Here is a 15186-nt window from a genome sequence, read left to right as displayed (position 1 = left end):
TTTAATAAAATGTGCATGTGAAATGTAATAAATAAAACGTGTATGTAAATAAAATATCTTCATCAAATTGAGATGTTTAATAATGTCGTTCTTTTATTTTGATAAATATCACACAGCCGGTTATCAAAGCACAACCCAGCGTGATGATTGGTCCGTTTCTGCTTGGCCACGCCCACATGCGGAAGTAAAGTCGCTCATGGCTTATGGCGCGCATTAAGGAAGCAGAAACACTTTAGAAAATGTCGAGGTTTCTCCGAGCGGTTCAGCGGGATATAGGGGAGAAAGAAAAGTCAGAACTGTCACAGAGAGACCTGCAGAAATGCGGACTAACAGGTGTGTGAGTTATAGAAACAGAAAAATAGCCATATTCTGTTCATTTAGCGCACTTTACGAGTTGCATAGCAACAATAACATTGTCTCAGCAAATCGCAGATTTATTAACATTGAACTAAATATAAAGTTATTGTTAGGGTTAAATTATAGGTCGAAGCCCAACATGATAAAACTTGTTTGGAAAACTGACTTCCGGTCCGGAATATTTATTTGTGTTTGGATGAGCCGACTGTCAGTCATTTTATAAACACTCTACGGGCCACCGTAGATCCTGGGGGGGCGGAGCTTCTTGAACATGGGCGGGAATTTGTTGGGGGGGGGGCTCAATGAGTTCAAAATAATAATAATAATTAAAATGTCAAACCCATCTAACCATCAGAGACCTAATCTTGGGGGAAAAAAACTACTGTTATAGGAAAATAATCAACGACGGAGTGGTGTGATGAAACAGAGTTACTGTTAGCAGCCTAGATATGATTATTTTCCCATGATGGCCCATCCTGAAACTTGTGTTTTATTCCTCTTATACCGCAGCAGTTCAATGCCAATGGTAATGATCACATCTTAACACATCGTTTGGCACAACTCCATATCATTAAATAAGAAGTGAAACACACTGTCTCATGCTGTTATAGGAAAATAATCACCGACAGGGTGGTGTGATGAAGCAGAGTTACTGTTACCACCTCAGTGTTGATTATTTTCCAATACCAGCATGTCCCAAAGTGTCAGTTTGCTGATGATTCATTTTGAAGATCATAAGATGAAAAAAACGAAGATTGTCATGTTGCAGAGAATCCGCAAAACGCCTGTCTTGGAGATGTCGGAAAGCCTAAATTTTCAGCTTTACTTCTGACACTGGAGACTCCTTCCTTCCTATATGTTAAATGAACTTCACCATTTAAAATTTTCTTTCTTTGGTAAATATCAAGACATATTTTTAATCAGTTTATTAATGTCCTGTTGGCTTTGGAGAACTGAAAGAGAGGTTGGTGAAGGAACGACTGTTTATAGCTGCTATAACGTAAGTGAGAACAGGAACTAACTTGTTCTACAACATTAAATGTACCCATAAATGGATAAAATGTACAACATGGAATTAAAAATTGTTGGCAGATTGCTGCGATAGAAGAGGAATGAATCTCTTCACTAAAGTGTTTTACTTCTTACTTATTATTATTATTATTATTATTATTATTATTATTATTGTTTTTATTATTATTACTGTGTGTATTGTTTCGAGCAGGAATTGAGCTGAGGTCGTACCAGCTGGACGGCGTGCGATGGCTCACTCAGTGTTTGAAGACTCTGGATGGCTGCATCCTGGGGGATGAAATGGGTTTGGGTAAAACCTGTCAGGTCAGTAATTCAGATGGTTTTATAACAGTAACTTCTCTCCAGCATCCACAGGGTTGTGTTATTTGCTGTAATTGAGAGCCTGTAGACACGCAGGGCATCGAGGCTCAGACTTGTCTTATGTAACGCAGTTCCAAAGACCAGAATAGATGAGACACGCAGAGATCGGGGTCAGACGGTGCACATTTTTACTCCAACTCAGCTTCCAGCACACCTGAGCCCAGCAAACACTGAGCGCTTTAGTGGCGCTGGTCTCTGAGAATTGCATTACTCTACATACTGCTCTCATGTAGCTCTGTTTCATTTTATTAACATTAATAATTACATTACTCTACATACTCCTCCCACGTAGCTGTTTCATTTTATTAACATTTAATTAACCAAATTACCCTAATTTTTTCTTCTAAATTTATGCTGTATAATCTATATTAAAAGAGTAGTTAGTAAACGAAAGCTAGCCTACATTACCCCAGACTAGTTAGCAAGTTACAGCTAACAAATACAAATGTGAATGCCCTCCAACTAGCTAGCGAAAGCTAACATAAATTACCTCAGACTAGTTAATGAATGCTAATGCAAATTACTTTAAAATAAGTAGTGAGTACTAACCTACATTACCTTAAACTAGCAGATGCTAACATAAAGTGTAACTCTGACTACATAAACAATGCTAAAGGCCAGCTATCAAATGAAAACCTAAATTTCCTTAGACTAGGTAGTGAAAGCTAAGTTAAAAGACCCCAGATTAGCTAGAAAAAACTAAGGTAAATTACCTTAGACAAGCTAGTAAATGTAAATCTACATTACCTCAGACTAGCTAGTGAAAGCTAAGTTAAATTACCTCAGACTAACTAGGGAAAGCTAAGGTAAATTACTTCATGCTAGCTAGGGAAAGCCAAGGTAGATGGGGAATGCTAATGTCAGTTACCTTATACTAGCTAGTCAAAGTTAAGTTAAATGACATCAGACTGGCTCATAGCAAATGCTAGCGTAAATTACCTCAGACTAACTAGTAAAAGTTAAGTTAAATGACCTCAGACTAGCTAGGGATTGCGAAGGTAAGTTATGTCAGGCTAGATAGGAAACAATAATGTAAAATACCTCAGACAAGCTAGCAAATACACACCTACATTACCTCAGATTAGCTAGGGAAAGCTAATGTAAATTACCTCAGATTAGCTAGGGAAAGCTAATGTAGATTACCTCAGACTAGCTAGGGAAAGCTAATGTAGATTACCTCAGATTAGCTAGGGAAAGCTAATGTAGATTACCTCAGATTAGCTAGGGAAAGCTAATGTAGATTACCTCAGATTAGCTAGGGAAAGCTAATGTAGATTACCTCAGATTAGCTAGGGAAAGCTAATGTAAATTACCTCAGATTAGCTAGGGAAAGCTAATGTAAATCATCTTAGATCACATAGCAAATGCTAGGGAAAGTTAGAGAATGTTAGCGGAAAATCATCAACTTCAGGATGGTAACAGTAACTCACTTCAATGCTTCATCACACTACTTCACCGCTGATTATTTTCCTATTACAGCACACCCCCATTTCTTACTTAAACATGAAGGAAATGTTCCTGATTGTTTATCGTGTCAGGACGCTGCGCTTAAATGATTTTGTGTGTATATCAGTCATGTTCTCCTCTTCCGCAGGCCATCTGTTTACTGCTGTACGCTCAAGGACATCTCCGCATGAAGGGCCCCTTTCTGGTGCTCTGTCCTCTGTCGGTTCTGGACAACTGGAAAATAGAGTTAAAGCGGTAAAACATTTATTCCTGCTAGATTTATTTTTTAATGAATTATTATTAAAGTATCTGATTTTCTTCCTATTTTCCGTCCTGCGTCAGTGTCTGCCCCAGTCTGTGTGTGGTGTGTTACAGTGGTGATAAAAAAGAAAGAGCCGAGCTGCAAAGAAAAATGGAGGACAAACCTTTCCACGTCTTGCTGACTAACTACGAGGTCAGGATACGAGCTGGATGACGGGATGGATCCTGTTTTTTTTTTTTCTGCATAATCAATATTTCGATTATAACTACATTATTCTCCTCTTCTTTTTTTCCTAGGTATGCCTTAAAGATGCATCAGCATTAAAAAGGTGATTTTTTTTTTTTTTTAATTATTTGTGAATATAAATAAATAAATCTAAAATCTGTTGTGTTGTGTAATTCATTAACGTTACTTCTCGCAGGTGGAAATGGAAGATTTTGGTTGTGGACGAGGCTCAACGGCTGAAGAACGAAAACTCTATGCTTCACCAAACCCTTACAGAGGTGAGCGGGAAAGAGCGTAGGAGTGTAGTGACTGCGTGTCAGTATTTTTCTCTTTCCTAATCTGCTTATTTTGGAGGATTTAAAATGCGACATCACAATTTAATCCCATGAGTTAATGCTTCAGGTTTGTTTTGAAAGTTGCTTCACCTTTAGTGATGTTTTTCTTCTTCAATGTCTTCTTCAAAATGGCTTCTTAGTCAAGTTTCAAGTTCAAGTTTCAAGTTTATTTGTCATATATACAAGTGTCAGTGACAGTGTACATTGAAATGCTTTTTGTGAGGCTTAGGCAGTCTACAGCAGTACAATAATAACAGAAATAAATAATAAATAATAAATAATCAGTTTGTTGCACCCTACATAGGGTATAATACAGTACTTTATAATGGAGCTGTATACACTACCTTGTGCCCTTATGCATAATCGTCGAGGGTGCCAATACTTTAATCTTCTGAGTGTTATGAATCTCAAATGGCTTTCTACACTATGCATAGTGGTTTATGGTGGACTTGCATCTATGAGGTGCAAGTTTACTTCTCTTTTTTACTAAAGTTTAAAGTGTTACTAGAGATGGTGCGATAACACTCATTTTCTTTTCCAATACCGAAACTACAGAAATACAGAAACTTCGAGTATCAGCAGATAGTGATACCCATCCGATATTCTTTTCTTTAAAAACCACTAACCTTTAAAATGTTTTTTTTTTTTGTTTTGTTTTTAACTGAAGTGCTTCTAAAATACTGGAACAAATACATAGCTAAAAACACAACTTACACAAAACCTCAGCAACCTCACACAAAAATCACTTACACTCCAAATAATAAAGTATAGAGTATAAATATAATAAAAATCCACCCTAACCAAAAATATAATCAAGTCTTTTTATATGGAAACATTTACAGTCCAAATTATTTTTGCGTTGGTTTGTGGTGCAGCGCCTTGTCGGCGTAAAGATGTTTTTTTTTTTTTTCTTTTCTTTTTTTGCTGGTTTCTTCATTACATTTTACACGACATGTGTTTCAAGACTCCAGTCGCTTGTTTGAGTTTTTTCCACTTTTTCCCCCTTCTGTTCTCAGTTCTCTGTGGGCTTCAGGCTTTTGCTAACCGGAACTCCCATCCAGAATAATCTGCAGGAGGTCTACTCGCTCCTCACCTTCATCCAGCCTGGTGTTTTCCCACCCGACGCTACGACAGAGTTTGTTAACGCGTATGCAGATGTACAGACCCGAAGCTCAAAAGGTATTACACCATCGTCCAAACATTGTTTATCTTGAAAAAAAAAAAAAGAACTGGTGATGAATTTCTGATAATCGCATAATATAGTATATATATTGTGTGTGTGTGTGTTAAATGTATACGTTTTTAATCAGAGTAAGTCAAATTAAGTGAGTTAATATACTATACATCTGTTTTAAATGAAGTAATACAATATCTATAATTTCATATGGTGAAGTTTTCTGTAAGGTAATATTTGCTTAACATTTATGGAAGGAGTCTCCAGTGTCAGTTCTTTGTAACAGTTAGAAGTAAAGCTGTAACTTAAGTTTTCCAAAATCTTCAGGACAGAGGAGCTTTCTGGTGACAAGCTGTGTTTTTGTTTTTGTTTGTTTTTTTTTTTGTTATTAACTTAAAGAAAGTGAGGGGAAAAAAGAGACTGGTGAAAGAACGACCGTTTATAGCTGCTATAACGTAAGCGAGAACAGGAACTTACTTGTTTACTGGATGTTCCACATCACATTAAATGCTACTATAAAAGGATAAAAAGTATGACATGTTGTTTGTTAATAAAAAAATATGTTTAATTATTGACAAATTTCTTTGGTATAAGAAGAATAAAACATTTCAGGACATGCTGTTATAGGAAAATAATCAACTCCATGGTGGTAACAGTAACTTCGCTTCATTACACTAATCCATTATTGATCATTTTCCTATTACAGCATGACAGAAAAATTTATTCCTTGCTTATTGACTGTGTGTGCAGCTGAGGAGCTCCACCAGGTTCTCCAGCCCTTCTTGCTGCGCAGGGTGAAGGCCGAGGTGGAGGCAGAACTGCCGAAGAAAGCGGAGGTGGTGGTGTATCACGGGATGTCTGCTCTCCAAAAGAAGTACTACAAAGCCATTCTGATGAAGGACCGGGGTAAGACACGCCCACATACACACAGAAAAAAGGCGCAAAAAGAAATAAAATAAGCCAGCCATCTCCAATACCATCTTGCCGAAGTCAAAGTCCCAAAGTCCACTTGGTGACAGCATTCAAGAAGCTGAACGATACACCACAAACACACCACATTAACTGAGAGACAGCCTGAATTCCTCAAACCTGAGTGTCACCTGTCTGCTTTACTCACAATTACACTCTTCTACCACTAAGGTACACTTCTGCATACGCATGGTCAGGAGTGTGCATAAATATGCGCACACATCCTCATGCACAAGAAGAACTTGATAAATCATAACTAGAACTGAGTAAAACTGTACATACACACGACTGATAAATGAGACAGTCAAGTTTCTTGTGTGAGGTGAATCATTGTGGAATCGCTGCCTGGAATCTGGGAATCAGGGAATTGACTCATTATATATACAACATACAGTTGAGGTCAAAAGTTTACATCCCCCTTTCAGAATCTGCAAAATGTTTATTATTTTACCAAAATAAGAGCGATCATACAAAATGCATGTTATTGTTTATTTAGTGCTGACCTGAATAAGATATTTCACATAAAAGATGTTTACATGTAGTCCACAAGAGAAAATAATAGTTGAATTTATAAAAATGACCCCTTCCAAAAGTTTACATCCCCTTTATTCTTAATACTGTGTTGTTACCTGAATGATCCACAGCTGTGTTTTTTTGTTTACTGATAGTTGTTCATGAGTCCCTTGTTTGTCCTGAACAGTTAAACTGCCTGCTGTTCTTCAGAAAAATCCTTCAGGTCCCACAAATTGTTTGGTTTTCCAGCATTTTTTGTGTATTTGAACCCTTTCCAACAATGACTGTATGATTTTGAGGTCCATCTTTTCACACTGAGGACAACTGAGGGACTCGTATGCAACTATTACAGAAGGTTCAAACGCTCACTGATGCTCCAGAAGGAAAAACCATGCATTAAGAGCCGGGGGGTGAAAACTTTTGAACAGAATACTAAATATCGTATTTTTTCACTTAGTACTGCCCTTCAGAGGCTACAGAAGATAGTTACATGTTTCCCAGAAGACAAAATCAGTTAAATTTACCCTGATCTTCAAATTCAAAAAAGGATCATTCAGGTAACAACACAGTATTAAGAATCAAGGGAATGTAAACTTTTGAACGGGGTCATTTTTATAAATTCAGCTATTATTTATGATGTTATGTAAACATCTTTTATGTGAAATATCTTATTCAGGTCAGCACTAAATAAAGAATAACATACATTTTGTATGATCCCTCTTATTTTGGTAAAATAATAAACATTTTGCAGATTCTGAAAGGGGGATGTAAACTTTTGACCTCAACTGTATATAAAATATATATTGCTCACTTTAATAAAATTAAACGATGTAGCATTTATGAATAAAAAAAAATCCATGACCAGATATTTTTATTATGGAATATTATATTATATTGAATATAATATTATGTACAATTTTGTTGATTAGTGCTTGCAGCCCTATTTAAAAGCACTCTGAGATGAAATGAACGTATGGTACATGCTTATAAATGACATGAATTTGAAATAATTTTACATGACTGTCTGAATTTCAGCTGTGTTTAGGAGCAATCAGGGCAATAAGAACCAGCTCCTGAATATTCTGATGCAGCTGAGGAAGTGTGTGAACCACCCCTACCTGTTCGACGGTAATGACCAACTTCGCTCTTAAATGCTTTAATGCTTTTAATTCTTTTCTTTTCTTATATACTTGAAGCCTGTTATTGATCATAATGATAATGTTTACAGTCAATTTCATGATGACTGACACCTGTACTGAATAGGGAAAATAAATGAAGTATGCAATAACTAATATTTTAAATGTCTAGCTTTATGAAGTAAAAGTTTAACCCGCCTCTAACAGGGGACCAATAATTTTGAAGCTGATTGTAAAGACAGATTAGGAAAACAGTCATTCTCAACATCACTAGTTTCTTTCTTTCAAGCTTCTGCTAATATTTTCCTGGCTTTAAAGTGTTAGCCCCGCCCTCAGTATGAGCTATGCTGCTCAGCTCCGCCCCTTTTTATTAAATAACAAAGGCCAGCTGTTAATGCAATTGTAATTCACCTTATGGGCAGCAGAGGGCACTAACAAACCACTTTTTTTTTTTTTTGCTGGTTTAATATCTAATACTATCTCTCTCTCTCTCTCTCTCTCTCTCTCTCTTGCTCTCCCTCCCTCCCTCTCTCTATCTCTTGCTCTCGCTCTCTCTCCTTCTCTTTGCTGTCTCTCTCCCCCCCCTCTCTTGCTCTCCCTCTCTCTCTCTCTCTCTCTCTCTCTCTCCTTCTCTCTTGCTGTCTCTCTCCCCCCCCTCTCTTGCTCTCCCTCTCTCTCTCTCTCTCTCCTTCTCTTTGCTGTCTCTCTCCCCCCCTCTCTTGCTCTCCCTCTCTCTCTCTCTTTCTCTCTCTCTCTCTCTCTCACTCTCTCCTTCTCTCTTGCTATCTCTCTCCCCCCCCTCTCTCTTGCTCATGCTCTCCCTCTCTCTCTCTCTCGCTCTCTCTCTCTGTCTCTCTCTCGTGTGACAGGGAAGCAGCGTGTTCTGTTTCAAAAGATCATTTTGTTTTTGCACTGGAGTTTGAATGAAAAGTTAAAAGAAAAGGTTTTAACTGACTTTTTAAACCAGCTTATTATTATGTTTTGATCAGTACATGTTTACATCTATCTATCTATCTATCTATCTATCTATCTATCTATCTATCTAATTGTATGTTTATCTATTTATTTAAGTAGATATTTAAAAAAATGCTATGGTGGAAACATCATGAATGGTTAAGATAAAGGATTGTCTAAATTCTAAGTCTCTCTCTCTCTCTCTCTCTCTCTCTCTCTCTCTGTGTCTGTCCGTCTGTATCAGGTGTGGAGCCGGAGCCGTTTGAGATTGGGGAACACTTGGTGGAGGCGAGTGGGAAGCTCTCTCTGCTCGACTCTATGCTTGCCTACCTGCTGGAAGAGTAAATCTTTCTCATTTAATGTTCAAAACACTTTCTATTAACCATTAAAACAGTAATTCTTTACTGTAGGGATGCATAGTATCGGCTATCCGTCCGCTACCGTGCTCATTTACTCGTACTCGTAAAAAAACACCTGATGCTATGAGATGCACTAGGCTTACATCACATAGTACATTATTATGTTCATGAAGCATCTTTATGGTGTTTAAATTGCATGCACACAAAGATATTCATGAATATGAAACTGTCGCATGTGAGAGCAGTTCAGTTCAGCGAGCACTGAGACACGCACGCTTCCACAACATCTTAAACGTAATATTCAGCACAAGGAATGCACTTGATTGAATTCACAATAGCTGTAGTTCGTCCTCTTGCTAACGCACAATAGCCACCAGTCTGCGAGTGAGAGGATGAACTCTAGCAACATTGTGTACTTTTATTTATCATGAAGAAAAACGCACAATACGAGCACAATGAAAGAGAAGTGCTGTCTAGGGATAGACAAGCCAGATATCAGAGGTTCTGGCTGGATTTAGAAGAAACTAGGATTAAAAATCCTTAAAATCTCCATAAAAGTCCGTATAGCAACATTCTTCATATCAGGGTTTGTGTGTTAAACATGTGACAGGTGACAGAAGGCCAGAAATGCAAAAGCACAAAATTTGTGTATGTTTGAATTCAGGGGTCACCGGGTTCTCCTGTTCTCTCAAATGTCCAGGATGTTGGACATTATGCAGGACTACCTGGAGTACAGAGGTAACACACACACACACACACACACACACTTAACCACAGCATACGACAATACACCGATACTCTCTCACACCGTCTCTGAACACCCGAAATTCACAAATTCATTATTGTACAGTCTCTTTCTGTCTCTTTTCAGAGACCCGCCCACTGCTAATTAATATTCATGAAGCAGTATTTCAATATTCATTAGTAACTTATACTTTTTAAATAAAATATTGTCCAGCCTTTTTCTCTCTTTTCAGAGACCCGCCCCCTGCTAATTAATATTCATGATGCAGTATTTCAATATTCATTAATAACTTGTACTTTTTAATCAGTTATTGTACTGTCTTTTACTGTCTCTTTTCACTGAAACCCGCCCCCTGCTAATTAATATTCACGAAGCAGTATTTTAATATTCATTAGTAACTTATACTTTTTTTTTAAATAAAATGTTGTACAGCCTTTTTCTGTCTCTCTTCACTGAGACCCGCCCCCTGCTAATTAATATTCATGAAGCAGTATTTTAGTATTCATTAATAACTTATACTTTTTAATCAATTATTATACAGTCTTTTTCTGTCTCTTTTCACTGAAACCCGCCCACTGTTAATTAATATTCATGAAGCAGTATTTAAATATTCATTAGTAACTTATACTTTTTTAAATAAAATATTGTCCAGCCTTTTCCTGTCTCTTTTCACTGAGACCTTTCTCACTCCTCATTAATATTCATGAGCTTGCTGCTGCCTTCATCAGTGAATAGAGAAGCATTTTGCGTTTTTCTTTAAAATCTGAAGGAAGTGCATTTGTTTTCTGACATCAGGACAGAAGAGTTTACGCTTTCTGATTTCTCAGTAACACGACAAATCAGTGGTTTTTTTTTTTTTTTTGTCTTCTTAACTTGAAGAGAGTTAAAAAAAGAAAGTGTGTATCGGTGCTAAACCCTAAGTGATAACAGGAACTTGTTTTGCATATGTTCCACAGCATATTGTTCTAAATAAAAGTTGTTAGCTTTTGCAAAGTGCTGCGGTACAAGAGGAAAAAAAAAACGTGTGCTCTTGTTGGAAAACAGTCAACATCAGGGTGGTAATGACAATCAGCAAGACAAACGTCTGTTAAAAATAAAAAAGTCTTGAGAAAGCTCATAGGAAAAAAATATTGATATCTTTGTTTACCTTTATCTTTGTTTGCACCTTTTTTTTTTTGCACATTAGCTTCAAAACATAAATGAAGAGTCAGTATGTGGTTTTACCTAGATTGTGTATTGTTGCATAACGTGGCACATTTATACCACTGCAGGCTGCATGCTCATGTTGTTATCAAGCTCTGTGATCTAGAAAAGTAGCTGTGGTTTAAAATCACATCCTGTCTTCTTCTATTTTTTGTCGTTTGTGTGTGCACACAAAGAATGCTCTCTTGACGTCTCTCAGGTTACAGCTATGAGCGTCTGGATGGCTCGGTGCGAGGAGAAGAGCGCCATCTCGCCATCAAGAACTTCAACAACAAAGACGTCTTCATCTTCCTGCTCAGCACCAAAGCTGGTGGGTTTATAGTAAAGCGTCTTTAAAAAAAAAAAATAAAGAAATACAGAGAGCTGGATCACGTTGTCCTGATTTACCTAGAATCCTGCGTGTGTGTGTGTGTTGTGTAGGCGGGGTTGGTTTGAACCTGATAGCAGCCGACACTGTAATCTTCTTGGACAGCGATTTTAATCCGCAGAACGACCTGCAAGCGGCAGCTCGAGCTCACCGGATCGGACAGACGAGGTAGCGCAGAGGAACAACACGACCATAAAATCTCTTCACCTCTGACTGTTACAAAGCGCCGAAACTGGAGACTCCTTCCATAAACACTAAATAAACGTCGCATTACAGAAAACTTACATCAACCATCTCGACGATTACAGGTCCCCGTGAATGAGCTGTTACCATAGAAACGATAACGTATTATAAATGAATCACCACCTTCTGACCAATCAGAATCGAGAATTTAACAGCGCTGTGGTGTAAAAAGAAAAAAGTATAATAAAACATGTTATTAACACAAAACAGTGCTTTAGGATGTGGTGTTTTAGGAAAATAATCAACTACGGTGTGGTAACAGTAACTCCGCTTTATTAGACCACCTCATCGTTGATTATTTTCCTATAACAGCACAACAGGGAGTGTGTTATTCCTTAGAAAAGTGCTTATTTTAGATTGAGATGATTCAGAATTTCTTTGTTAGGCTCAAAGACTATTTGGATATTTGTCGTTCCCAGTTTTTTAAATTTATTCTAGACATTTAGGAAAAGGAATTTCCTAATTCAGTTCACATTCGGATAATTCGGATAACATTTCCGTATATAAATGTTCTGTTTTATATCTTACCTGCACCTAATGCAGTTTAGAATAAAGAAACCAGGACGAGATTCAGGCTGGAAGTCAGAGTATTTGAGGTATATGGAGTATTTGAGGTATATGGAGTATTTGAGGTATATGGAGTATTTGAGGTATATGGAGTATTTGAGGTATATGGAGTATTTTGAGTATTTGAGCATTTGGAGTATTTGAGCATTTGAGTATGTGGAATATTTGAGTATTTGGAATATTTGAGTATGTGGAGTATTTGAGTATTTGGAATATTTGAGTATTTGAGTATGTGGAATATTTGAGCATTTGAGTATGTGGAATATTTGAGCATTTGGAGTATTTGAGTATTGAGTATGTGGAGTATTTGAGTATGTGGAGTATTTGAGTATTTGGAGTATTTGGAATATTTGAGTATTTGAGCATTTGGAGTATTAGAGTATTTGAGTATGTGGAATATTTGAGTGTTTGAGTATGTGGAGTATTTGAGTATGTGGAGTATTTGAGCATGTGGAGTATTTGAGCATGTGGAGTATTTGAGCATTTGGAGTATTTGAGCATTTGGAGTATTTGAGTATTTGAGCATTTGGAGTATTTGAGTATTGAGTATTCCTCTGTTTTGGTGGCTGCGATGTGGACAGGGCAGTGAAAGTGATCCGGCTGCTGGGGAGGGACACGGTGGAGGAGATCATTTACTCCCGCGCCGTATCCAAACTGCAGCTCACCAACACCGTGATCGAGGAGGGACGATTCTCTCTGCTGGAGAACAGTCAGGCTGCTGCTCAACTACAGGTACGCCTTTCACCTCCACCGCTTCACTCCTCCTGTCTGCGCTTCCTGCATTTTCTCTCATATTTCACTCCTTACATACTTCCATGTTGGAGCTCTGTCATGATCATAATACTTCAACTGAGGGTTAGTTTTATCATAAAATAATTGCACTTAAGTATTTAATCATATCATTCCTATAGTACGTAATAATATATAAGACAATAATCTTTGTTGGTTCTGATTCACTATATATGCTCACTACTAAAGGTATAAACAGCTGAGTATAGTGTAGCAAATGACACTAATATCTGCTTTAACCTTTTTCTCAAATCTCCAAATATTTTAAAATCTTTCTTTCTTTCTTTCATGTCTTCCTTGTTTCACCCTTCTACTTTTCCTGTTTTCTGTCTTTCTTCCTTTGTTTCACCTGTCTACCTTTCCTGTCTCTTTCTTTCTTTCTTTCTTTCTTTCTTTTGCTCTTTTACTTCCTCCTTTGTTTCACTTCTTGCTTTTTTTCACCCTTCTACCTTTCTTATATCTTCTTTCATTCTTTCTTTCTTTCTTTCTTTCACTTCATTTGTTTTACTTCTTCCTTTCTTTCACCTTTCTACTTTTCCTGTTTTCTTTCTTTCATGTCTTCCTTTCTTTCACTCTTCTTTCTTTATGTCTTCTGTCACCTGGTGATGTGAGTATTTTATCTGAGCTGTGTGTGTGTGTGTGTGCTTGTGTGTGTGCAGTTGAGTGAGATCCTGAAGTTTGGAGTCCACAAACTGCTGTCATCAGACGAGAGCTCGGTTCAGCACGTGGACCTTCGGCAGATCCTGGGACAGTCCCGAGACGGCCAGTGGCTGATGGACGAGGAGCAGGTCGGGCCTGCTGAGGAAGAGGAGGATGAAGAAGAGGAGAGACAGAGTAGGATACAGCAGCTCTCCTGACTGAGGTCATTTATACACCTCCGTAACGAGCTCCTTAACGATTTTACTTTCTCTCCAGGTCATATGTACTACTTTGAGGGGAAGGACTACTCCAAAATCCCGAGCACGGAGGACGAGAAAAGGTTCGAGCTCATGCTGGAGGAGCAATCAGCTGCCCTGGAGGACGCTGGGAAAGAAGGACCCAGTCTCCGCCACAAAGCCGGAGTGAGACATTTCATCTATAAAAATATACACATATTCAAAGAGGAAAACGTCTGTCAAACACATTTATATCTAAACATGATCTCTGAGGTCTGAATAAATCCGTGTTGTTATTATAATGTTTTATTTTTAATGATAATTTTTTTTTTTTAAAATATAAAAACCAACAAAATACGTCTTAAAGCTGAATCTCAAACTCAATCTCAAACACTGCTCTCTCAGGCACGAAGTGCACTAAATAGGGTAAACGTTATGCCCTATGTAGTGAGCATATATAGTGAACAGTAGCCATTTGTAATTCTGTGTCCCTTTTGCAGATTTTTCCTGCATGAAGATGAGTTAAAGAGATTAATTCAGTATAAACTTCTTATAACAGCTACTTATCTATAACAGGTAGAGTAGATATAAAAAGTCTACACGCCCCTGTTAAAATGGAAGCTTTTTGCTCTAAAGAAAAATGAAACCAAGATGAATCATGTCAGAACTTTTTCCACCTTTAATGTCATAAACAGCAGAATTCAAGTGAAAAACATATAGAAACATTTTAGGAGGGGGTAGAAAACAAAACTTGCAATTACCTGATTGCATAAGTATGCACACCCCTTGACCAATACTTTGTTAAAGCACCTTTTGCTTGTAATACATCACTCAGTGTCTTTGCACAAGAGTCTACCAGTTTAGCGCATCTTCATTCGGCAATTTTATTCCACTCTTCCTTACAAAAATTCTCCAGATCTATCAAATTTGCGAGCAGATCTCCTGTGCACAGCCCTCTTCAAGTCATTCCACTGGCTTTTCAATAGGATGTAGATCTGGGCTCTGACCGGACCATTCCAAAACGTTGAACTTTTTCATCTGAAGCTGTTGTTTTTTTGACTTGGATTTGTGCTTTGGGTCGTTATTGTGCTGGAAGAAGATTTTTCTCTTCCTTTTCAGCTGGGTTACAGGGGCCTGCAGGTTTTTGTGGCAAAATAGATTAGTATTTGGAGCTATCCTTGATTCCCTTTATGTGGTCTAAGCAGTTCCATAGCATGATGCTGCCACCACCATGCTTCACTGTCTGTATGATGATAGTTTTCTTCTCGTCCTTTC

The 15186-nt window shown here is 37.7% G+C and overlaps 1 protein-coding gene across 1 annotated transcript in view; it reads left to right on the top strand.

Moving 5' to 3' along the window:
- The first annotated feature begins 158 nt into the window (after nucleotides 1-158).
- Nucleotides 159-15186, top strand: part of chd1l (chromodomain helicase DNA binding protein 1-like) — a 37811-nt gene continuing 22783 nt past the window's right edge. The window contains exons 1-16 of the mRNA XM_026945643.3: nucleotides 159-333; nucleotides 1580-1692; nucleotides 3344-3450; nucleotides 3538-3649; nucleotides 3754-3785; nucleotides 3879-3960; nucleotides 5034-5196; nucleotides 5942-6097; nucleotides 7709-7801; nucleotides 9008-9104; nucleotides 9787-9860; nucleotides 11270-11380; nucleotides 11491-11605; nucleotides 12829-12979; nucleotides 13696-13870; nucleotides 13952-14097. Of these exons, the coding sequence (XP_026801444.3) occupies nucleotides 240-333; nucleotides 1580-1692; nucleotides 3344-3450; nucleotides 3538-3649; nucleotides 3754-3785; nucleotides 3879-3960; nucleotides 5034-5196; nucleotides 5942-6097; nucleotides 7709-7801; nucleotides 9008-9104; nucleotides 9787-9860; nucleotides 11270-11380; nucleotides 11491-11605; nucleotides 12829-12979; nucleotides 13696-13870; nucleotides 13952-14097 (1821 nt within the window). The 5' untranslated portion in view covers nucleotides 159-239. The remainder of the gene's footprint in view (nucleotides 334-1579; nucleotides 1693-3343; nucleotides 3451-3537; nucleotides 3650-3753; nucleotides 3786-3878; nucleotides 3961-5033; nucleotides 5197-5941; nucleotides 6098-7708; nucleotides 7802-9007; nucleotides 9105-9786; nucleotides 9861-11269; nucleotides 11381-11490; nucleotides 11606-12828; nucleotides 12980-13695; nucleotides 13871-13951; nucleotides 14098-15186) is intronic.

This window comes from Pangasianodon hypophthalmus, chromosome 2, assembly GCF_027358585.1.
Source record: "Pangasianodon hypophthalmus isolate fPanHyp1 chromosome 2, fPanHyp1.pri, whole genome shotgun sequence".
In the NCBI taxonomy this organism is placed as follows: domain Eukaryota; kingdom Metazoa; phylum Chordata; class Actinopteri; order Siluriformes; family Pangasiidae; genus Pangasianodon; species Pangasianodon hypophthalmus.
Note: the sequence above shows the minus strand (reverse complement) of the source record. Positions and strands in the feature narration are given on the sequence as shown.